Raw genomic sequence first — 24,046 nt, forward strand, 5'->3', positions numbered from 1 at the left:
CTTGAAATTAGCCTTAAATGTTACCACATGCATCTCCACAAAAGAAGGTGACTCTTTGCAAGAGGGACTACCTTGTGCCTGGGAAGCGGATTATTTCATTTTTCTGTTAGATCCTGGGTCAAACATTTTAAAGGGTATAGTTGGCGCTGAAAAACAATGGAAACAGATTCCTGTGACAGTAAAAGAGCTTTGTGCGTTTGGTCATGTTTAAAATAATGAAAATCTTTTTTTCTGATGCTATTTTGACATTTCAACTAGCTATTTCTTGAAAGCCACCATTATGTTACGCAAGTAAGGACTAAACTGAGCCAGACTTCTTTTAAGCCAGAAATTACTTTTTTAATGTAAACATACTCTCTCTAGAAAATAAATATAATACACTGATGTAAAACAGCATAGTTAAATTTGCCCTCTCATTCGGGTTTACAGACATAAAGATGTTTTCATCCTCTGTGGTTATTAATTCAGTTCTCTTTTCTATGCAAAAGTGTTGTATTTTTTTTAAAGCATGTAAATCAATAATATAAATCAGTCCTTGAGTGCATTCTGAGCCCCATGCTGACACCTGCAGAGCGTGTCTCTCTTTCTCCTCTATTCCATGAGCTTTAAATAACTTAGAAGGGTACATGGTAATAACATTGACTCAGAACATTTATGAGCATGAAAAATGCAATGTAGATGTGCCTCTAGCACAGCCTTTCATGTGCTTTATTTTGCAGAATGTTGTTAGCATCCTTCTTTTATTTTAAAGTGTTGTTTTTAAAATCTGTACAGCTTATTCACTGTTATCTCTCTTTATCTTTTCTTGCTTCCTTTGCCACCTGGCTTCTGTGTCATTGGGCTGGAGGATCTGTAATATCTGAAATTTCTTGAAGGCCTGGTCGCTCCACAGTGCTCCGGCGACAAAATTATGAACTCTTTCTCTTTCTTTCTCTTTTGTTATCGTCTTTATCTTTATCTTTGTTTGTTTCCTGAAATGAAGGTGCTTTTATTAGGTTCTTGATTTTATAAAAGTAAACATTTATTCTCACATTATTTCTTACTTATAGCATGAGTATCTGTTCATATGAAATACAAGCTTCTCTTGCCTGCCTAGGTATTTTAAAGCTACGTGATCTGATCAGTTAATTATCATGTTATCATTTACATAAGGGTTTTGCTTGCACATCTGAGTCCTAAGCAAAAGCAGAAGCTTCAGCAGACTACAAGAGAGACTGATCGTGCACAGTTGTTGATCTGGCCAAAAAACAGGAACAAGACCTTTTGGTCATCTTTCTTCTTTGTAAGAGTCCAAGTCTAAATTCCTGAGCAGTCCTAATAGATGTCTTTGCTTGTACTGTTGTGTGCCACCATTTCTCATTTCTAGTAAGAGAAACAATATTGCCAATGTGATAAACTTCATCCCTCAAACATCATTCATATTCACATACAAAACTTACTGAGACTTGGCAAAGGTGTCTGCCACTATTGTCTAAATCTGTGTAAACCATATTCCAACTTGCAGCTTCAGTTTCTGTTCAACGATGAGGTGTTTTCCAAGCTGCTTTAATGCCTGACTTACATTTACTGGGTCAGTGCATTCTCATCTGAAATCAACTTACACTGTTGCCGGTCCAGTGAAGAAGACCCAAGACGAAAGTTATGTTTTTCAGAAAAATAAACGTCTGTATTTCCAGAATCCACAATTCCTGGTCAGGAAAATTTTGAGCAATTCCTTTGAGCAAGTATTATAGGTAGGGGGGCAAGGATTCAGGGCATGAGAACTACGTGATGTGCTGTCTCACAAGACGTAAGCCTGTGGTGCGGAGTTGGGTGTGGGTAGCAAGATAGCTACCAGTGGGATCCAACTGCTGCAGTTCCTTGGGAGCAGGATGCCTGTAGGCTCTTCTCCATCTTCTTAAAAATACCTTACTCCAAGCCGTGTTTGAAATACGTTCATCTTTTCCCCTTTCTTTGGTTACTTGTGCTAAAGATGGACAACTAGCTTTTCCTGCCAGGTAGGACTGTAATGCTAATAGTCAGGGGCATTGCCACTCAGAAAGGGAGGAAAAAGAAACAGCAACTCTCTGGAGCGCCGCTGAGGAATGTTTTATTTATGCTGCCGTGAGTGTGTGTCATTGGTCCTCAGCCAGACATCTAAGCACTCGTTCATATTGGAATGTTTCTAGCCATTAAAGTAGACTCACAGGTGTAAGCAGGCCCAAACCTCACCCGGAAGGTTCTCAGTATTTTATTTCTTTTGTGCATAAGGAAGTAAAATGCAAGTCTCAGTTCTCAGGTGGTCTTGAAATTATGCAGCTTGTGCTAGAAAATCTACTCTCCTTGGTTTTCTTCACCTCTCTGTTAAACCTGCCAAGCCCTGTTGATATTGATAAGGATTGGGGTTTTGTTCTTTCTTGGATTAATTGAGTCTCCTGTTTGTCAGTTCAGGAATTCCACGCACTCAGAGGCTAAAGGGATTCTCAGCAGGCACCTTTCCAGATGGTGTTTGCAGTACACTGCATGTGGCCATCTGACCCAAGTTTTGCCTCAATATGCTGTGTGTTTACCATGGGCTCTCTCCCCCTTCAATTTTCCCCAAATCAGTTTAGAGCGTTTCATTTACTGAGTCAGTGGGTTTGCATATGAACAGCTAATCACCAGCTATGGTGGGTTCTAAAGCCGGAAAGCCAGGTGCCGTTGAGCCAATGTCTACCTGCAATGCTTAATTAATTTCTCAGTGATGTTTCTAGCTTCTGAATATTTTGCTGCACGTTTAACACAGAGGGAGACATTTGATACGTAATGTTAGGGGTATGCCACCAACAGCCCAGATTCAGATTTTTCCAAATGAGCCACTGCGCTACTTACGGGATGCATCGTGTATGTAGTACCATCTGCCGTCATTGATGCCATATTCTGTAGAATGAATGCCAGCTCCATTCGGAAGTCTTTACTATGGCATCCAGCTCGTCATCTGCTCTGGTTCACTTCAGCAGGTGTGAAAAGACCTGGACTGCCCTGCTGTGAAGCTTAGAAACCATGGAAATCACAGCCAAAAATGCCCATTTGGACACGGTGCCAATCGATTCACTCAGAGCCAGTTCATTAGAGTCTGCATATTGCACTTTGCCAATGAGCTGATCTCCCACATCTAATGCCAACTATATCTTTCCTTCAAACAGCTGACATGTGTGCAAAGGCATCCATTCCAATTCATCAGTTGCTTCAGCTTTTGCTCTAGTGTTACGTTAATAGCTATCAAAGGCTCGCCCTTTTCTCGCATCTGACCGTGTAGATGTTGCCTCTTACTGTCTGGCAGGTCTCCAGAAGAAACAGAGGTCTGAAAGCTCCTGCATAGTAGGAGCTTTAGGGCTTTACCTCTCAAATTTTGAACTGTCAAAACGGCACAGTGAAGTTGCTCCAACTTACCTCTGTTAGAAATTTCACATAGTGTCTTACAGTAGAGTTGGCATTAGGGTCCTAAAAGTCATTCGGGTCCTTCTGTCCTTTCGACCCCTAAATCTGACTTGTCTGGCAGAACGGATTTACCCCATGAGATAGGAACAGCAAGCAAAATCTAGCAGTTGTGTTTTATGCTGAGAAATGGATATGAATATTCTATGCTATGAAAGCAAGAATGTAAGTAATGTTATCAGGTATTCCTGTGTAAAATGTAAATTTAATTCCTAGCCTCCTGACTTAGGTGTTGGGTTTGAAGTGTTAAAAACCGGAGGGCTATTTTTTAACATACATGGATGCTGAACATTTTCGTGTGTCCAAAAATCCATCATTAATGCAGCTTTAATAAACTTGTTCCTTCAGCATTCTCACCTCTACTGGTTATTGAGATGAGACCCAGCTCCTCCATGTAATGTATATGTGTATTTTACTTTTGTTCTTTATCAACAAAGAGCTAGCTCTTCTTCTTCTTCCCAGGAAAATCAGGAGACTGTATTCATATAATATGGATTCTGAGACGAGCCTGATGGAGGAGAGATTGTTTTTCTTTTCATACAATGAGCAAGAGAAAGTCATAAAATGAGAAAACTACATGAAATAATTATACATACAGGGATAAATGCATAGGAATGGACTCAATTGCATGAAACGTTACAAAAATGTTAGAAAACCAGTTCCCTAAGGTATTTTAATTAATAAAACCCCTAATTATTACTGAATTTTAATTGGAAAGTCTGTAGAAATTTGGAAAGAGGTAAGGAAAAACTTATTTTTTTTGAAAAGAGTATCTGGGGGATGAGGTTGTGATTACTAGTGATGCCTGCTTATTGCAGCTGTTCTCCCTGTGTTTTTGCTGCTGCCGGAATATAGAAGTTTATTGCTGAAAAAGTTGTTAGTCTTAACTTGAATCTCTTAAGTGGCATCTTGGGGGAGTGTGATCTTTGTACTGCAGATACTAGAGGTATTAGCTTATCCCGTTAAAATTACAGACACATATGTGAAAGCTAAAACAGAGATGTTTTGGACTTAACTTCACCAAAAAGAAAGGCCAGTAATTCCAATATTAAATAGCATACACTAAGTATTACAGGCTTCCACATCTGTGGACTTTTCTAAAGGGATTGCATGAACATAAGGGAGGGAAAATGGACTTTTTGGTGATTAGAAAACAAAGAAACGAAAGAGGAGTTGGGAATTTTGTTAACTTTTGGATAATGTTTGTAATGTTTGATCTCATATGTTCTCTTTCTTCTAGCTACGAATGTCATGGCTCATCCATGGTGTCTTGCTGGGAAATATATCCCTGGTGCTGGTCGAGAACAAGACGGGAAAGGAACAGAGCCGGACATTCTGGCATTCAGATAACAGCGAAGGTTTGGGAATATGGCAGTGGATGATCTTACCTCTCCCAGATATACTGGATAGGTATGAGTCTCCTCATCATTCTCCTTCCTGGGGATCAGTCTTTGCGTCACTAGCTACCTGGCGATGAAAATGGCCAGCATCGCTCTTCAAAGTGGTTCCCTCGGGGCGAGGAAGTGCTTTGTCCCCAGGAGGTATCTTCTGTTACAGGTGGGGAATGAGAATAACTGAGTAGTCCGAGCAAAGCACCCAATTTTAGAACTCCTGAGTGGTGGTCTTGGTTCACAAACTGGGTCACTGGGTAGTCTACAGCAAGGTGCTTAAACTTCTGTGTCTCCATTTCATTGACTGGAAATTATCATTCTCCTCACATCCTGTTCCATGTAGCATGTTTGATCCTCTTATGTGGTTTGCTGGAGTTGGATGTGAGCTTCGTAGTTGCTTTTTTTTTTTCTTGGGTATCAAAGTCCCCAGTGTTCAATGTGTCTAGATCTGAGGATGAAAGAGGTGGGAGAAGAACCTGCTGAAAATCAGACAGGGATGCATCTGAACACCTTTGTGTTAGCTGTAGCAGGAGGCTTAGCTTAATAAAGGGCTGTCTCAGTTGTGACTGTATTCTGGCTTTAAGCATGAAAGGTTTATCTGGTAGCATATGCTTAATCTGGTAGCATATGCTTATTTAAAGAGTGTTGTTTTAGCTGTTTCTTACAAGTCAGCTTTAAGGGAATACTCTGTTGTTCATTGTTTACTTTTTGTGTGTGCTCAGGCTTATGCTTTTTATAGAGAAGACACAGACATCCTTCCCCTCCTGCTGCCCTGGCCCTTAGGCTGTAAGACGCATCTACAGTCTGTGTCATGAGCACTGGTGTCCTTTGTCTTTTTGGAAATCTATGCCCTAGAAGTAATGGATTTCATTAAGAAATTAAGTTTGCCTCATAAGAAGTTTGAACAAACATTGTATGAATATGTCTTTTATCTTGCTGGCTCTTGGGGATGCACGTAGGCTGCAAGTACAACAAGGACACTGCCAACGCTTCGGTCCTGAATGTATAATTAATATGTGTGCGTCAAAGATTTAAAAAATGTCGGCATTAGGCTTATTGTGGAGTCACTGCTGAAGCACCATTTGTAAAAATACCTGGTTGCTTCATTCCCTTCAGCTGTGTTTCCTTTGAAAAATGGTATATTTTGCCATTATTATTTATGTGATTTATTTTCTAATGTTGCCAGGGGAATATTTTGTACCTGAATTATTCTGTACTCTTATACTATTGCTTTCCTTTAAATCCTCTCTGGTTGCACAGTCAGGCAGAGAACACTTTGATCTTAGGAGCCAGGCTAGCAGTGGTTCATGTGGAATCACAGATCCAACTGATACATGGTGCTGACTATTATGTATAAGGTGCTGACACCCTTACGTCCCCATTACAGAGAAAGACAGCTGGGTTCACTGAGGGAAGAGAGTTTGTTGGAGGTTAAGACATAAGCAAGGAAAACTTTGAAGTTTTGGTGTCTCTTGAAAAGTTTTGTCCTTATTTATTCACAGAAAGTGCACTATTTTAATGATTATTTTTTTCTAAGATGGATTTAGTTGAAACCAGTCCTTCCTGGGAAGGAAGAAATCTCCTGTGAGACTTGGAAGTACTGCAGGCGTCTTTCTCACCATCTTGAAACCTGTTTCTTAGGAAATCTGGACTGATGTACAAACTGGGAAGGAACTCTATGGAAGTGTACACCAACATGGTACTGGGGAGACTGCAGTATATATACTTTGGCGATAAATGACAGTTTTATTGAACTGGAAGAAGTATTTAATTGATGTGAACGCAATGCTGGTGCTGCTGAAAGCTTGCTGTGCCTGTCTTTTTGTAATTGGTTCCTGTGTCAGTAGCTGTGAGGGTCTGCATTAGAAGAAGCATGATATTGCAGATATTCCTACAGAAGGAGCTGAAACTGTAAATCACCTCACAGAAGTAAAGCTCTTGAATAAAGCACACCAGTGTACCAGTTCCATACAAAATTAAAGCACATTCCATTGTGACTGGGAAACTGAATGGAAAGTGTTATTAATAACAAGATAATATGCTCTAAAACTGCTCAAAAGCATGCTTGTTCAAAAAGCTGCTTAGCCATAATTTCCATGTTTGGCTTATAGCACTTCAAAGAATCATTAGGAAGACTTCCAAGAAATTAGATCAGCTCTATCTTTAGAAACAGACATTTCTTAAATGTTTTATATCCCTCAGGCTGCTGGGAGAAATTATATTTTGGCAGCAAATCACAGCTAGAATATTTCAGGTGATTTGGCAGGAACAGAAAGTAGGGAGGAGTATGACAGAGAAGCTAAACTGGGACTGAGGGCTGTTAGATTTCTAGCACTGCGTTAGCCTGGTTAACCCTGGACACATGCTTAATTTCCGAGAGTATGATGAGGAGAGGATTGTCTTCTTTCCTCCCGTTTGATCCTTAGGAAAGCATCCAGTTGAAATTTCACCCTATGTGAGGTCTTACCTTTTCTGTGTGGACTTTAAAGAGGCTGAAGTCCTGGCTTTTTACATCTTCCCAAAGTTAGCTATCCTTCCTTGTTCTCGAAGGTGTTGGCAAAACAGTCTTGAGATTCGGCTCATGGGGTGTGGAGGTTAATAGAGCTGTAACCCAATTCCAAACGCTCAGTATCTTCTGTGCGTGGGGGAGGAAGGGCAAAAGGTCTGGTGAAGGATACGCCATCAAAGCAGCTACCATTAAAGAAGCTAATTGTGGGCAAGAGCTCCTTGAACTGTGGGATGAACAGATTGTGCTTACCAGAGGCAAAAGGTAAAGTCTCCAGAGGTGCTGTATTTTGACTTGCCACTTAAATACACTCAGCATGAGCTAACAATCCTTACTAGACTTCCTTTGGCCCCCATGGAGCCACCTACCCCTCCCTGAAGGACACGTTATCTGCAAATCAGATAATCTGCATAGATTAGTGAAAGCTAGAGAACTAGTCATTTTTACGTACTGGAATGTACACATTAATGTGGTGCTAAAGTATTTGGGTTGAGAGTAATGTAGAGAACTGTGTTATTGTAAAATTGTTTTATTTGATGGAAAATTACTATTTGTTTTCCAATGATAAGTGATGAGTCTGTTGAGAACTGTTCTTTTTTAACTTCACAGAAATGCAAGTAGGAAACAGAGTCCTGAAAGCTCTGTTCTAGCTGGTGGTTTGGGCTTGCTTTTTTATAGATTTGGTTTTAGTTAGTAAGTAAATGTGAGTTTAGATGTTAATAATGATATAGTCATGGGAATGTGACAGCAAGAGCAAACAAAAGCCTGATGTAATTGAAGATGAGTGATTTGTGTAGCTAATAATTAGACATTCTGCTAGTTTAACAGTATGGTTAAGGTATATCACATAGATAAAATACAAGCATAAAATACAAGCACACGTAACAAAGTGATTCTCTGGAGCTTGCTGTAGGCTGATGCTTATTATCACCAACCTGCCTAGCGACTGTTTTGCTAGGCAGTGGAAAAGGTGGAAAAGGATTAGCCTTAATAGGCTGAAGCCTGGCTGGAAAAATAATGCTTTAAGAAACAAATTCTAATTCTCTTGATTTCTGCTCCCTTGATGAAGCCGAGGCCAGCCGCATGGAGTGGCACGTAGATTAAATGTTCTGTGGGTCCATCTACCACCCGGCTGGAGTTGCCTGGAAGTGGACTCCCCATGAGCCAGCCCAGAGCAGCTCTGGTCTTCTAAGGCCTATATTCTCTACTAAACCTGTCCTTTTCTTTAAAGATTTCACTGTAACTTCTGCGAGAGGAACATTTTTCCAAATGGCAAGTATCTTAAGTAGTAGTGGCCAGATGGTGGGAGGAGGAGTTAGAGGAGTTGTTTACCAGAGGTCCCTAAAAACTGAATTTTTAGTCATAAGTAGCAGCACCATTTGCCTTGTCACTGATAGCAAGACTAGGCTCTGTGTCCTTTTAACAGGGCAGCACGTTCAGAAAGTAAAAAACAATTTTCTTTTGGTCTCGTTGTGCTCAGAGAGCTTCAAAAGTATTTTCTTGCTGATGACCTTCTCCTGAACACGGACAGAGGGATTTTACTATGTTGGAAGATAAAAATGTGACTTACCTGGAAGGCCAGGTGTGGATGTGACCTTCCTGAGGAAGAAAGCAAAGAAGTCTACAAACTTAAGTTACCCCAGAAGGTGATATTCTGTTGCAAGAAGTCAAAATTCACGTCCAGATGATTATACTTTCTTTCTTTAAACTGGCTTCTTTACCTATTCCAGTCTTGCTGAGTCACTGGATTTTTATGAACTACACTGGTGCTCATCAGTTTTTCGTCTACATATCAAAGTGGGATTCCCTTTCAGTCTTTGGGAGTGAGACCCTTTGTTCTGTCTGGCTCCTTCAGCAGCTCGGATCTCAATGGCAGCCAAAGCAGCTGGGGAATCTCTCACTCATTGCTGCAGGAGAAAGAGCAGTAAAAAGAAGTTGTCTCATAGTCACACCACTCTGCTGTATTTCTGCCAGCTGTGGCTAAGCACTCTTCTTGTCGAGTAATTTCTTCGCGCATTGCTCTGTCTCTCCCTCACACTGCTTTCCGATGTTCTTTCTAATAAGTTTCTGGGCATCAGGTTTCCCACCAAGGAAGAAAAAGAAAAGGAAAGTTCTTGGCAACATTTTGTACCCAAAGACCTGTTTGTCTCCTGTTATTCCTGAACTTTCTTCCCACTCTGCTATGAAGACACAGGGACCCTCTGTACAAACTAGAAATACATCTCCCTACACATTACCACATATATGGTTGGACTTGATGATCTTAAAGGTCTTTTCCAGCCTAAACGATTCTATGATTTTATGATATATTCATTGGTCACCTCTACACCCAGAACTCTTTATTCTTTCTTCTTATATCCATCCAACAAGCCCAGCCTCTGCTGCTCTGATGTGGTCCCACATTACTTTGTTAAAAACGGAGTGAGGCTTTAATGCCCGTATCGCTGCTCTTCTGCTCTGTAGCATTAACTGTGTCTGCTACTGTCCTCCTTTTGAAATAGAATTATTCTGCTGATGGCTGTTCTGCTCATCTGAAAAAGGGGGTTTTGGTGACAGTGTGTGCAGAGTACCTGTGACAGATTTTGTACGTGTATGTATTCAGCGTGGTTGCCTTTAGTAACACCTTTGAATCTCAACCTTTATTACTGGCTATTAAAGTCACGTCCTGCATGGCAATTCTGTCACTGTAACTGAGTTTGGTTAACATGCTTATATTTCTCCAAATAAGCTCATTCCACCTAAGTATGTCTTTTATCCCAAATAGCAAGTATTCCTTTGTGAAGTGAGCTAACAATGCATCATTTGTAACAGAGAAGTTAATGGGAACCTGAACGTAATAAGGGTTAGTGACCTGAAACTTCTCCGTTCCATAAGTATGTCAGTCTCAAGCAGGTTCAGCCATAATTATTTTAACTAGGTAGAGAGAGAAATCAGTTCCATCAGAGGCAAAACATTATAAGTTATGAAATGGGATCTGTACGTACAGGCATGCTGTGATCGTGTCACTGCATGGGGGATTGAGTACAGAGGAGATTAACGTTCAATCTTGGGTAATAATCCCTATCTTTATGATAAAACGAAAAAAAAATAATGATTATGAGCCTTTCTAAAATAATGGCATGAAGACAGCTGCCTGAGTCTGGCTAATGGAAACCTGAACTGTCTGTATGAGCCAGGGACAATATTTAGGTGGAATTCAGAGTTGTTACTGAAGGGAGGCAGCTGCAGAATTTGCACAAAATCAGCTGTCTGAGGTCTTCAGTTCAAGGAGAATGTTTCTTATTTCCCTCCAAACAGGAACGAATATAATACACCCAAAAGCTAACATTTCTGTGCAATGAAGACCTAAGGATAGGTGACATAAGCAAAACAGTTTGTCCTCGTGGAGGCTATACCAACGTAACTATGGATGTATTTTCATATTTTTAGTTCCGTATTTCCCTCTGTAAATAAGCCCCAGATATTTTGGGGGGGACCAGACTTCTGTTAGGGTCAAGAAAAATATACGTAAGCAAAAAGAACCAACTGAACAGAAAATCCAGGGTGATGTGATGAAGCTCAAATACTGACCACACTGAAATAAAACCCAAGATTCAAAGATCCTGAGGAATGGGGAAGGTTACAGCCCAGAAGCTTTGATGTTATCCTGTTTCTGTCAGATTTAACAGAGCTGGAATATGCTTGGTCCTACCTTTCAAGGAACTGTTCATCTGGATTCAGATTTCAAAGGTTGGGCCAAAGCAACAAACCAAGAAAAGCTTATTTGTTATCCCTTTGGTGCCATTCCTTATCTGTGACTCTGAAAGACTTGATCAGTAGCCACCCTTGAGTGGTTTTTGAATTTATGTAAAACTTGGATCCTTCAGACAGCCGAGCTGATGTTCCCCAAAGGGGAGATTTGAATTAGATTTTTTTTTTTGTCCACCTGGTACAGCATTTCCCATCTGCCTCAAACAGATTTTAGAAAAAAAAAAAAAAGGTCTTGGTATGAGTTGCATTCACAGCTCAGCTGACACTCAGCTCTGCGGGATGTATCTTGTACTTCCCAATTGTCATATATCTAAGGAACTTTTTTGCTAGCTGTGCTCCTGGGGTCAAGTGGGAGAAAAGAAGAGACAGATGAGAAGTCATTTCCGCCCATCCTCAAGTAACGATTTTTCTAATATCCAAGCCATTAAAGCCTTTCATAAAAGCCATATTTTCATTCCTATGAAGAAATCTAGCTTACAAACACAGGCTTACCTGATAAGGATTTGGATTCCCTGTGATTATTAAGCAACAAAGTCACAACAAACTTACCAGCACCAATTTTGCTGCTCCTGTGTAATTGCCTTCAGGAATACTCCTTGATGGCAATCCACCACGGCATCTGTGTTTGCAGTGAGTATGTCTACACAGTGCTGTGGACCAGTATCTACGCTGTACAGGTGCCAGTTGAAGGACTGGATGTGCAGTCAGCATCCCCCACTTTGATCTGTGCAAAAATGTCAGTGAGACGTTGTCACCTCCAGCGTTACACTGAGTCACTGCCATAACATACCGCTTCTGGTGTTTCAGTATCAGCTTTCACCAAAGTCAAAGGGAGTTGTTTCATTGATTTCAGGGATCAAAGAGAAAGGAAAAAAAACGGAGGGGGCAAGGAAATGAGGTTGTCTGTAGGGTTTTTTCCGTCTCACTGATGTGTGATGTTTCCATCTTCAGTTTTGATTAAATTTTCCTTAATTAGCCCATTAAGCTAAAACCACCAAAGCTAATGATTGAAATGTTGGTTAACTGATGATCTTGTTTCAATGGAATTTGAAAGGCATCACATTTCTAAATTAATAGCGGCATTAAATTGGAGAAGAGAAAAAGATGAACTATTTGTTGCAGAAATGCTGGTCTCAAGAGAAAATTTTTACTGAAACTGCATTCATGTTGGAAAAAAAAATCAAATTAATAGACAATCAGAGCAGCACTGGTGGTCCTAACAGTGTTTGACGTTCACATGATTTTTCTGTTTTGGAGGCATTTCTGTCATTTTTGTCATCCTTGCTGAACTTCAGGAAACTTCGCAAGTGTTCTGGTCCCAGAGCTCCTGCAGGTAAAACCAGCAAGGCTGTCTGTTAACTTGAATGAACTGTAAGTAAAAGTAAAACGCAACCTATTGCGTTCTTATATGGGCACGTTGGATGGCACTCCCTTCAACGGCAGAAATACTCGTTTGTATCATGCCTTTCTGTTCTTAGGGGCTGAACAGGCGATAATTCTCATAAGGACAACCCTTCGTTGTCTGAAGAGGCATGACATAGTGCATCAGAGGGTAACGCCTTGGGGCGTGAAGCTTAGGGTCTGCCAAGGAAATTGCCTAAAGATATTTTCAGAAGTATTTAGTTGCCAGGTACAAAGAAGGTGCGTAGTAGTCTTCGCAGAAGTATCTGTCTCTTCTTTTACGCTACCTGAGCTAAAGTCTGCAGAAGTGGAGGGAAAAGCTGATGTGGAGGACCATGCCTAAGAACTGCCTGTTTGTCTTTGTAATTCATTTCCCAGCCTCAGTTTAGCACCTTACAAACATAAGTACGCATGAAAATGTCCACATCTCCAAGCGGCATTTAGTGTGCACCCCCAGGAAACAGGCCGAAGATCAAATGCGGCAGAGACTCAGTTCCAGTGCTCCCTTCAGCGTAGCACCAAGGTCCACGGTGTGCAGGGCAATGGTTTTCAGACCCAGCCAACTGAAAGGCGTGTAGCTGAATCCATTTCCACCTTACCTCTTCCTGGAGGTTTCAGCAGCGCACAACAGGGAGGGAGAAGCTTCTGCTGAGCTATGGCCTGTAGTTTACAGCCCGAGGTAGGTCCTGGTTCTCCATAACATACCAGACTCTGACCTGTGGTGGTTTCAGGACCTGTTTCACATACGGTTCACCTCCGCTTATTCACGTATCGTTCATCTCCGCTTATTAGAATCATAGAATCATTTAGGTTGGAAAAGACCTTTCACATATGGTTCATCTCCGCTGTTGGCACAGTAACTTAACAGGAAAATAGATCAGAGCCCACTTTGTCTGTCCGACAGCTTTTGTTTAAGACTCACATGGCGTGTCTTGAACTGAACGGCTTATGTTCATGCTAGAGCTTGTAACTTCATTTGAAGTGTTGTGGGATGTCAGCTGTGGAGCAAACGGGGAGAGGAAGCAGGGGGACGACAGCCAATGTACTTGGAAACCAGTTTAACATCCAAAGATTTTATGTTCCCTCCAGTTCTCCTCCTAGACGTACCCACAGTGGGTTTCAGGTACACCAGCCAAGAACTGTGAGGCTTCTGGCAATGTCAGACTGCAGTTGCAGTTTGTATGGATTGGGAAGGCAAAAAATACTCTTTTGTGATCCTCAGATTTGTTTGGATGGAGCTGCTACCTTTTGCGCTGATAAAGTCAGATCATTTAGCAAGGAAAATTATCTCTTGCTGTTTGGAGTTTCCTTTGATGCTAGGGATACTCTTCCTTCACCATATCCACTGTTCTTTGTGTCGATCACCTGCTCTTTCATAGCAGCTGCTCATGTCTTTAGAACATAAAAAGTCCATTTTAGAAAAGCCTCTCCATATGTCCAATGCATATCTCTGAGGAGCAAGACGTTTCAGTGTTGAAGCATCATTGTTTTACTTTACCAGAAATAAAGTTGGAGGAACATAGTTCATATCAACTATTTTCCGTTGTCAACAGACTGTGTTCTGGTCCAAACCTTTTGCACCTTTCAGGGACTGCCAGGATCTTTTTCTGTTTGACGTTTTTGCTTTGGTTGGGTTAGCTTTTCTGACTGTGTCCCCATCCATAGCTTAGCAAGAACACCAGTTGCAGAAGAAGATGACACTTCAATCTAGATACCCTCAAAAAGCACATATATCCCTGGGGTCTGTTTTAGCTTATGCCAAACCTCACTGTCGTCACTGGTGGTGAGAGCTGCACTGTATTTGAGAACAACATGGAAGTTGGTTATGTTTGTTGACGGAGTCAGGTGGCTGAAACAGTCAAAACCCTCATTCGAAACACAGGAACATGCTGTCCCAAAGTAAATCTACGTATGACCAGAGAAGCTTCACTTGAGTTTTGTTTAGTGAGGTTGGTTTGTTGGTAAAGGAGAGGTAGATTTTAAAAACAGTGGGAGACAAGAAGACTAATGTAAGCATACTGATAGCAGACAAAAAGCAGAGAGAAAATATTTTAGACCCAGTACTACGCATAAAGGACTAGAGTCTGTGAGAAGAAGAAAATTCTGCTGGTGTTTAGGTTCTTGCTGCAGTGAAGGGACAGGATTTCTACAGCTTTTTGAAATAAATAGGACTGCTCCTCAAAAACACCACCTTCTGTCACCAGTTTCTCGTCTAAACTGGAACACCTGTAAGAATTCACATTCTGGCTAAACGCTTGTATCTGAAAGATAGAGCAGGAACCATCACCCATAGATCTGTGTTAGAGAGACCCATGAATGGCTTAACTTCTGCTGATGTAAAACATCAAGATACAACAGAGAATGAGATTTAAATAATGTTTTGTATTCTCTTGCAGCTTGTTCTTTAGCGTATGATAGTTTCATGTTTTTATAGTCTTGATGCAACCTCTCTGCGTTGTATCTCGCTTCTGGGCCATGGTTGACTGCTTTTAGAAGTTGTTCTCCTTCCTAAGCAGAGTATTATGATTTTATGTGGCAGATATGCATCAGGAGAACATGAACTTGCTAAGCTAAGAGAAAAGCTAAATCCATGAGTGCACTAAATTAATGCATGGTTAATATACTATCAGATTCGAAGTATTTGATTGTGGGTTATTTTTGCTCTTCCTGTTGACTTGTGATATCACTGAGGGTGAATTTACAGTGATCTTTCTTCTGTAGGAGTGGCAGAACTCCCTGGCAAAAGCCAGCTGAGAGTGTGGAAGTGATTTAAGGCAAACCTGCTCAACTTCTACAAGGAGATAATGAATTCTGCTCTTCCAATGGACTACCCGGTGTCAGTTCCTCTCTTTTGTGACTCCCAGGACTGTTAGATACCCTTTGCCTCCTAGAGACTGGATCAACACCAAATACTTTCTAAATTGGTTTCAGCCTTTGATTGCCAGTTCCTTTCAGAAACTCCAGATGACTTCAGGAGCCCCAGACTACTTACTTTTCTTAACACTTTAGGGTGTAAATCACTTGTGAGAATAAAATCACTTAGGTGTCTGATTATTTTTTTTGTGCCAGAAGCCAGGGGACTTTATTTTCTGTCCTGACACCCACACACACATACTTGCACGTGCTTCAGGTTGTATGCCTCTGGAGGGAAGAGGGGCTGTATTCTTTTTCTGCCTACCTATATTCATGTACAGCTCCCCCTCCTCAGATCATCTTTGCTTGTTAGGGGTGAGGATACTTTCTCTGTCAATTTAATCTTTTTATACGTGAAAAGAAAAGCTTTCCCCCCCCCCATTCTAAAACTGCTTTAATTGCAAAGAGCTCTTTGAGTTTCATCTCTTTAGCAGAATTTAATCCCTGTTCTTCCAATCTGTGCAGGTTTTGGTTTCAGATCATCGCTTCATGGGAAGAAGGATCTGATGCCATTATTGCTTTTGACAATGTCTCCCTTAGTCTGGACTGTTACTTAACAAGTAAGTTTTCCTTTTATCTGCAAGTGACTTGTCTTTTATTTGCCATGTAATTGAGATTTGGAAAGGGGTTGAAACTGTGGGGAAGGGATTGGGCATTGTCATCTTCAAAAGACTCTTGAAATGTAAAGGTATGGTTCAGAAATAACTGTACTTAGATGGAGGAGACGTACCTTATTAGTGTAGCCGAGTGTAGAGGAGATGCATACCTTATTAGCAGAGCCAACCAGTGAATGGGTTCTGAGTTTGGCAGTAAATGGGTAGTAAGACATACGGTGTGGGAGAGTCAGCTTCCAGCTGAGACAGAAGCATCACCTATCCACCCAGGCTGATGCAGAAGCCAATCTGTGATTATAGAGTTCCACATGACCTGGTTTGCTGTGTGACAGTTATCAAAATGAATGACAGTTGGACTCTGGCTAGGGAACAACAGGCATCCTGTGATTGACACTAACTTCGCAATAATGTTGGGCACAATCCTCCAGTTAAATTAGAACAAGGTTATTTTATTTGGACTGGCATGCGTTTAAGTCTGAATCAGAAACTAGGATCTTCACTCTCTCCTACTCTTGGGAAAAATTTGGATTCTGATCCAGACTTTGTGATTGACTGGCCTCTAGAATATGCCCAGTCTATACCTTTGCTGCCAGATTTCACCCCATTTAGACTTCTATTGAACACTTGTGTCTGGCTCATCTTTCACAATCTCACATGCATAGTGAATTGCTTAATTTGTAAATGTGTTCAATGATCTGTCACTCTATACCCCAAACCAACAACTTACATGAGGATTGGAGGATTGCTACTCTGAACACAGGAAACTTCTACCTTGGGTTGACCAGTAGAACTTAAGTGTGTTTTTATCTCCTAGTCTTGTAGCTACAGCTTCTGTAGCCCTATTCAGATTGAAAACCTCTAAGCCACTTCCTCATCCAACAGCAGTCAGAATGTTTCATCTGCTTTGTGTTATATTAATTTGCATTGGCTGGGGTTGTGAGTCTTTCCATTTACGTGGTGATACCCCTTGGTTTCCAGGCGTAAATATGATGTACCTCAGGTTCCAGTATTCTAAAGAGATCTTAAAATTAGGCTGTAATTAAAAAAAGATTGCACAGACTTTTACTGACTAAAAGAGAAACTTCCTAACAGTTGCTAAAGATTGTATTCTGTATTTCTGCTTTGAGTCTTCATTTGCTGGTTTGCCCACCACTCATTCCTGTTTGTTTTTCTTTTGTCACAATTCCCATAACAGCAATGGAAAGTCAGTCTGCCCTTTGCTTTTAATAGTGTTATAGCCTATGACTGCAGGCTCTTACTCTCAGCAGAGAAGCCTCCGCCCCTTAATTTAGCTTCAGTTTTGGATTACGTACTGACTCAGCCACCCTCAGTGATAAACCAATCTGTGACTTCTTGTTTTCTAGTCAGTGGAGAGAAGACACCTCGAGGTACCACTCCAGACTCAAGCAATTTGCTCACCAGTAGAGGTGGCCAAAAGAAGTTTGGATGGGAACAAAAGCTTCTGGGAAACCTCCAACTCAACACTGCCCCCGTTTCTGGTCCAGCAGGTAATTGTCTGGTCTGAGAAGCATTTTCAGACAGCAGAGATTTCCAACGAGTACAGATTTCAGTTAATATGTGGCTAAATGCAATATGATTCCTTTTTTTTTAAAACCAAAACCTTTGTTCAGAGCTTTTCCCAAGTCCCGTACAAACAAAACAAGCTCTAGAAAGCAATTACCTTTAGCTGTTAACTGTTACTTGGATTTCGATTGCAAGCTGGTGAAAGAAAGAACCAGAGGGAGCCTCTTGTCGAAGTAAAAAGTGCTTTTAAACTGTAAGACAGGTTTGTTTGGTGTTGTGGTCATTTTAAAATAGGCAGGAATCAAAGCAAAGTGTCCAAATTGACTGAGTCTAGCATGTGGTATCCTGAACACCCATCTCTAGTTAATATAGGCTTGGTTTGAAATAACGTAACTTCGCTTTTTCAGTAATATTTTCATTGCTCATTTGAAAGAGCACAGCATTAGCCCTTGTTTTAAAAACATGATTTTTAGTTAGTTAGAAATGTCATCAATGTTATTTCGTTCTCCCCTGTCCCCCAGCTCCCCTTTCCAGCTTAACTGTAGCAGCATGGACCAAATAGATGCAAGATTTCCATTCCCTCCCCCTCATATCACTGTCTCCCAAATGTTTGGCTCTTCCCTCTCCCAGGAGGGAATTCACATTCGCCATACCTGTTTTGGGCTCTACACGTGAATTTCTCTTCCTGATTTGACTCAGGTGGCTACAACCTCCAGCCTAGCTGGGGCAGCAGGGCTGACCCTGGAAACGAGGGGTGGCTACGGGAGAGACAAGCGCTTGCTATAACTGCCACCCTCAGCACTGTGCGCAGCCGTTTCACCTCGCTTAGGGCTAACTAGTTACCTGCCAATTTGAACTAGCACCCCTCTTACAGTAGAGAACAGGGCCGTGGTTGGTATATGCCTCCTTTACTTTGTCAGTAAACCCAGGGATTTGTTCCCGCTGCCTCCTTCTCTCCCACCCCTCCGTCTTAGGAAGACTTCTTTGACTCTGTTCTATTCTAGGTTGTGTTTCACTTTGCTGCCTGCAGTGGACTGTTGAAATACATGAACTAGTGGTGTTAGCTCTGATACCAACAGCAGCCTGGTTGGTGTGGTCAGAAGCTCTGCACGGTCTTGGAAGCCTGCCTGAAAAGCTGGGTGTATTAGCCCCCGCAGCAGGGCAGCTGCTGGTACCCGCACCCTCTTGCGAAGCGAGCTCTGGCAGCGGAGGCTGGTGATACTGTCTGAAGTGTAGGCCAAGAGTTGCCATCAAGTGGACTTAATTGATATTTTATGTACTGAGCATCACACAGCAAGAAAAGTGCGGGAGCACCGACAGGAGTCTCAGGAGAATGAGACAGAGGGAATGAGCCTGTATGAGAGGATGCTGGGCTGGGTGGACCTGTGCTTTAGCTATAAAGGTTGAGTCCAGCTCTGTTATAGATGTCTTACGTGAGCTTGGGCTGGTCACAAAGGTATAATTTCCAAAAAGACCCTTACATCCTCTTTGCAGATCCTTTGAAGTGTTCCCTTTGATATCTGTATCTCCATTTCCTGCCTGGAAGTGGAGCCACCTTTTACTTTTAAGTGCTTTCGGTATTTCTCTTAGGTCAGTGACCTTGTGGTAGGATCCATACACAGGTGTAGATTAGAGACTTCTGGCTGACTTTCTATAGCAATGTCAATGCTTAGGTGGTGATGTAGTTCCCTACGGCAGCTGTACATTTCCTTCCAAGGTACCTGCTGTTTTAGTAACACAAAAGCCATTAGATATCAGGTTCAGATTGGAGAACGACGTGAAGTTTGGATGCAAAGTTAATGTAAAGTGGGTGTGGGGGTGTTAGACTAGAAATCTTGTGGCTGCAGGTTTCTTTGCGAATTTTCTTACTTCCTACTTCTCATTAGACCTGAAATGATGGAACATCTTCTAGCTCCTCCGCTCCCTGTCCTATCTGAGGAATGCAATTTAAAGAAATGCTTGGATAGTAGAAATCATGGGAGTCAGTTTGCATGGGGGTAAAAGAGAAGGTCACCGCGGTACTTTGAGCAATTCAAATAATACATTATGACCTTGGGGTGAAAATTCAAGGCAATTCCTGTGGTACCTAAGCCAGCTAGCCTAATTTCTGGGCTTGATCCTTAGTCCTGTTCACGTTCTGTCTAAAATTGGCTCCAGCCCTTGAGGTTTGAAATCACTCCTACAGCAATTTTCTCCCCTTTGTGCCCTCGGTGTAGACGGGGCAGAAATCAGAGAAGCTAAGCTGCAGCTTGTTGCAGTGGGAAGTCGTTGCATTTCTGAGGGTCTCCACGGCACTGAATCACCTTTTCCCTTTGTGTTGCTGAGTCCTTGCTCTCAGTAAACACTGCAGATGTTTTTGTGGTCCCTGGGCTATGCTTTTTACCCAGCTTTAATCTTGGTTTTTTTCTGCATCCTGTAATGCATTTAAGAAACCTCAGGCTGAGTCTGTCAAGGCCTTTACTTTGATGGCCATGTATTTAGTGTTTTGCGAGTGAACCAACAGCATCAGCACCACCCTGAAGTCCCAATGACTGCATTGACCAATATGAGCTCAGCTAAAAGTAATTACAGCTAATGTGATCTTTGGCTCGTGTGGTGGATCACAGGCTATAATATTTCCTTCTTAAGAAATCATGTTAAAACAAAGAACTGTGTTCCTATAGCTGAGGAGACAACAGGAAAATAAAATGCCCTCCCCAGGTCCCCAGGCCAGCTCAGCCTACACAGCAGGAAGTACAATCTGAAAGACAGGTACTGCTTTGTTCACGTGACAGTAAATCCAAAGAAGTTCTGTTGGTTTCAAGGCTGTGGGCCTCAATTTGCTCCTTTGTAACTGAGAACCTCTTACACCCGCTTGTCGGTTTTGCCTGTGCTTGGAAATTCATTTTCAGCAGAAGCGATCGTCATCACTACCAGCCTCCCTGTCCCCTCTCTTCTCGAGCCCTGTACCCAGTGAATTACTTCTTCAGCCTTGCCATTGCTTGTCGTGCCTTGGCATGCCTCCAGGATATCACAGAATCGCAGAATCACTAAGGTTGGAAAAGACCTGTAAGATCATCAAGTCCAACCATCAACCAACAAACCCCACCATGCCCATTAAATATGGGATATGTACACCAACAGTTCAAAACACATAACGCAGCCACACTGTGAAAGATCCTAAAGCTTCCAGAAATCTGTTAGCCACTGTCATGTGTCACACATAGGATGATGAATGCACTGTGTAGGGATTAAGACCCAAAATTGCTACAACTGATGTGGTGGTGTTGCTCTCTCAAGTTTATTGATGGCGACCATGACCAACACAGAAAAATTCCTGTAGGTTTCAAGTCACACAGTTACTTGCAGTGCAAGGTGGCCATTAGATCGATGATCACCAAGCAATGCAAATGCTTTCCTTTTCAATTAATTACTTACATGGTATTTGCTGACATGCCAGCTTCTTGCTGAAAGGTTGCAGGTGAAGCTTGATTCCAAAAGAAGCCTGCAAAGAAGTTGTAAGAAAACCTGTGTGTACCAGAAGATTGAAACAACTTCAGTGGAACTAGGATTTTTGATTGAAATGGTTAAATCTGTGCACTGTTTATTTTGATGTAAACCAAATTACCTTTGGCTTCATTTTTAAATTAATTAGGTATTACTTTAAGTAAAACTGAAAGCTGCTCAAACCATAGCATTTCTCTACAGGGAGTTTAACTACCAATTAAAAAGCCAATTTATATCAAACCAATGCAATTTCCTTTTATAGACAAGGCCAGAATATGGGAAATTCAGGCATATAAAGATACAGTGAGCAATAATGAGGAACTCTAGGTAAACAAATTACTATCATGGAAACTGGAGGAGACAAAATAGGATGCGCAGTAGGCGAAAGGAGATAACAAGACACAGAGCAATCAAGCTTTAATTAAAGATTTCTGGTGCTTCTGAGTAGGCTGTAAATACTATGAGGATAGCCTCTCTTTTGATGTTTCAGCTTCTCAACTGTCCCGCTGACAATTTACTCGTGTCAGGGCACACGGTACAAAAATGGTGTGTTGAGAAATGTACAAAAAGATTAACCTTCTCTCCCCTCAAATCTTGCATTGTTTTGTCCCATCTGAGCTGCTTATCCACCAGCCATTGTGTGACCAGGGTTTCTTGCATGGAAACTGTCATCAAATCATTTTTTCATCCAGACTGGATTACTGTTTTCCTTCAGCTCCGGTCTCTTCCTCACAACACTTAGCAGTTGCATGGATTTTTGTCTTTTGCATCAGGGAGAGTCCTCTTCCGAGTACTTACATGGCTGTTTCTCGGAAGAACTCTGAGTCACATTAGTTAATCAGATGAAGGAGCTGAAAGGAACAGTGGAGCGAGTATGAAGTAAAAGAAAATTACATTTGGTTGCTCTTTGTGTGCAATTATACTAACTGAACTGTTGGCATAATGCAATAAAGGTATCTGCAGAATTGTATTTTTGTATTAAGCATCAATTAACACAGTGAATAACAGCTCAGTGCCCTCCCCCCCAACAAAAGTAGCATCCTGAACAGTAATAGAAAATGTTCAGAGATGGACGGTGGGATCTCAGATTATTAATTTCTTTATTGCAGTGTTTACACTTGCTTTCTCTGTAGGATTGAAAATAGCAAAGGTGCAGTACTGAAAATCAACATACAACCAGATCCCAACATAGCAAAGTTGAATTGGCATAAATGCTCTCCAGAGTTAATCATAAGATTGAAATAAACAGGGCAATTCACACATTTTAGACCTAAATTTTTAAGCTGCCCACTCTTAAGAACAGCAGTTTAAATTGTGCAGAAACGGCTATAAATCGCAGGAAGAGTTTTGAAATAATTTTGCCACCTCCACCCAACTTGGTCTTTGTTATCCAACATGCATTTCTACTATCCTTTGTAATTGTGAACAAACAAACTCCAAAAAGTTAGTAGCATGTCTCACTTAATACCCTTTATGGAAGACTCTCACTATCTCTTTAAGTGAAACATAGAAAAGAAATTTGTTTTCTTCATGCTGCTTTGTTCGTTTCTGGTTCCAGAAGGTAGCAAGAAACAAGCTGTTCTCATTGCTGTTCAAAGTCAGCAATGCCCTTGCCCGGTTACACTGACCACGGGTAATTTCCTACAAGGATGCCTTTATAGTGTTCCCTTTATATGGACACTTAAGAAAAATCTAAAGCATGAATCAAGCTTCGAGTATTTCCTTGAAACGATACTCAGGATCAATCTGGCATATGTTTGTCATCGCTGTAGATGCTCTTCTTGTTGAACTGAAAAACATGTCCAAGTCTTCCATTGGCACCCTCGTTTAGAAAATGGAAGGTCAGGGGTAGAAATAGTAACTCCATAAATAGTTGAAAAGCCGGCCTCCTTTTAATCTAGCCATACCTGTGTAACTGGTTGGTATTGCTGGCAAGACTCACTAATTTCTATGATCATTTTATATCCCATTAATATCATTGTGTAGACACATTTAGCAGTTCAGGGACTGTGATTGTGAGCACAACCTATTTCTGCCATTTACCGTCATCTTTCAAACCCCTGCCCTGCCTCATTAATCTCTGGCAAACTTTGTCCTGGAAAAGGTAATAATCTCAAATTACTGCTCACAGGACACTGTTAAACAACAGAACCCAAAGCAAAAAAAAAAAAAAAAAACAGAAGGTTTTTCCTTCCTTACATCACTGAATATGTTTCTTATATATGCTTGTAGTATATTTTACCTACAGATTTTCAGCACAGACCAACCCTGGAATTACTGGTAATGCAGAACTGAGATTGCTCATGCACCAGTTAAAAGGTGTATCCCTCCACACATCCCATGGTGCCCGTGGCAGCCGAAGGTTAGTGAAGATTAAGACGGGCAATTTCCTGTAAGCCTCTGATTTCCCACCTTGGCCAAGTATTGTGAGGGAGCTTGTGGATTTTTTTACAAATGGATGAAGCAAGCGTTCTGCTTGTTCATGGCATCAAGTTTGATGACATCTGCCTTAGAGGAAGAAGTAAAATGAACTCCCTGAGGGACAACTAACAGAATTAATGGCCTCCAGAAGTTTAGCCACTGGGATTCTTATGCCCCTGAAGCATGAGACCTTATAGTCCTTATTAATGTTTTTTTTTTTAATTCTGTTGGAAGTAGGGATAGCCTCTTGGCCTGAATAGCAGTTGTGGCAGCAAGTTCCACAAACTGCCTACACGTTGTTTTAAAGCGCTGATGCATTTCGCTAGTGCGTCATTCTAGGTTCCAAAATAAGCCAAGCAGCATGGCGCTTGGTTGGTCATTTTCTCAAGTGGCAGTAGAGTTTTGGTTTGGAACGAGTTGAACCTCGGTTCAAACCAGCTTAATTTAACAAATGCCACTTAATACATTGAGGCCCTTGAGGTATAGCTAAAATGCCTATGTCTGTTTTGTGATACAGAGTTTATGTGCTATATGTGCCAGTGAAATTGCTTTCTGTGTTAGAAGTACAAATGTGCTTTAGGCTT

The 24,046-nt window shown here is 41.4% G+C and overlaps 1 protein-coding gene across 1 annotated transcript in view; it reads left to right on the forward strand.

Annotated features, from left to right (window-relative positions):
* The window catches only part of ALK (ALK receptor tyrosine kinase), a 319,863-nt gene that overhangs the window by 257,661 nt on the left and 38,156 nt on the right, over nt 1-24,046 (forward strand). The window contains exons 12-14 of the mRNA XM_059828041.1: nt 4,697-4,866; nt 15,883-15,977; nt 17,396-17,539. Coding sequence (XP_059684024.1) covers nt 4,697-4,866; nt 15,883-15,977; nt 17,396-17,539 — 409 coding nt within the window. The remainder of the gene's footprint in view (nt 1-4,696; nt 4,867-15,882; nt 15,978-17,395; nt 17,540-24,046) is intronic.

This window comes from Gavia stellata, chromosome 2, assembly GCF_030936135.1.
Source record: "Gavia stellata isolate bGavSte3 chromosome 2, bGavSte3.hap2, whole genome shotgun sequence".
Classification (NCBI taxonomy): domain Eukaryota; kingdom Metazoa; phylum Chordata; class Aves; order Gaviiformes; family Gaviidae; genus Gavia; species Gavia stellata.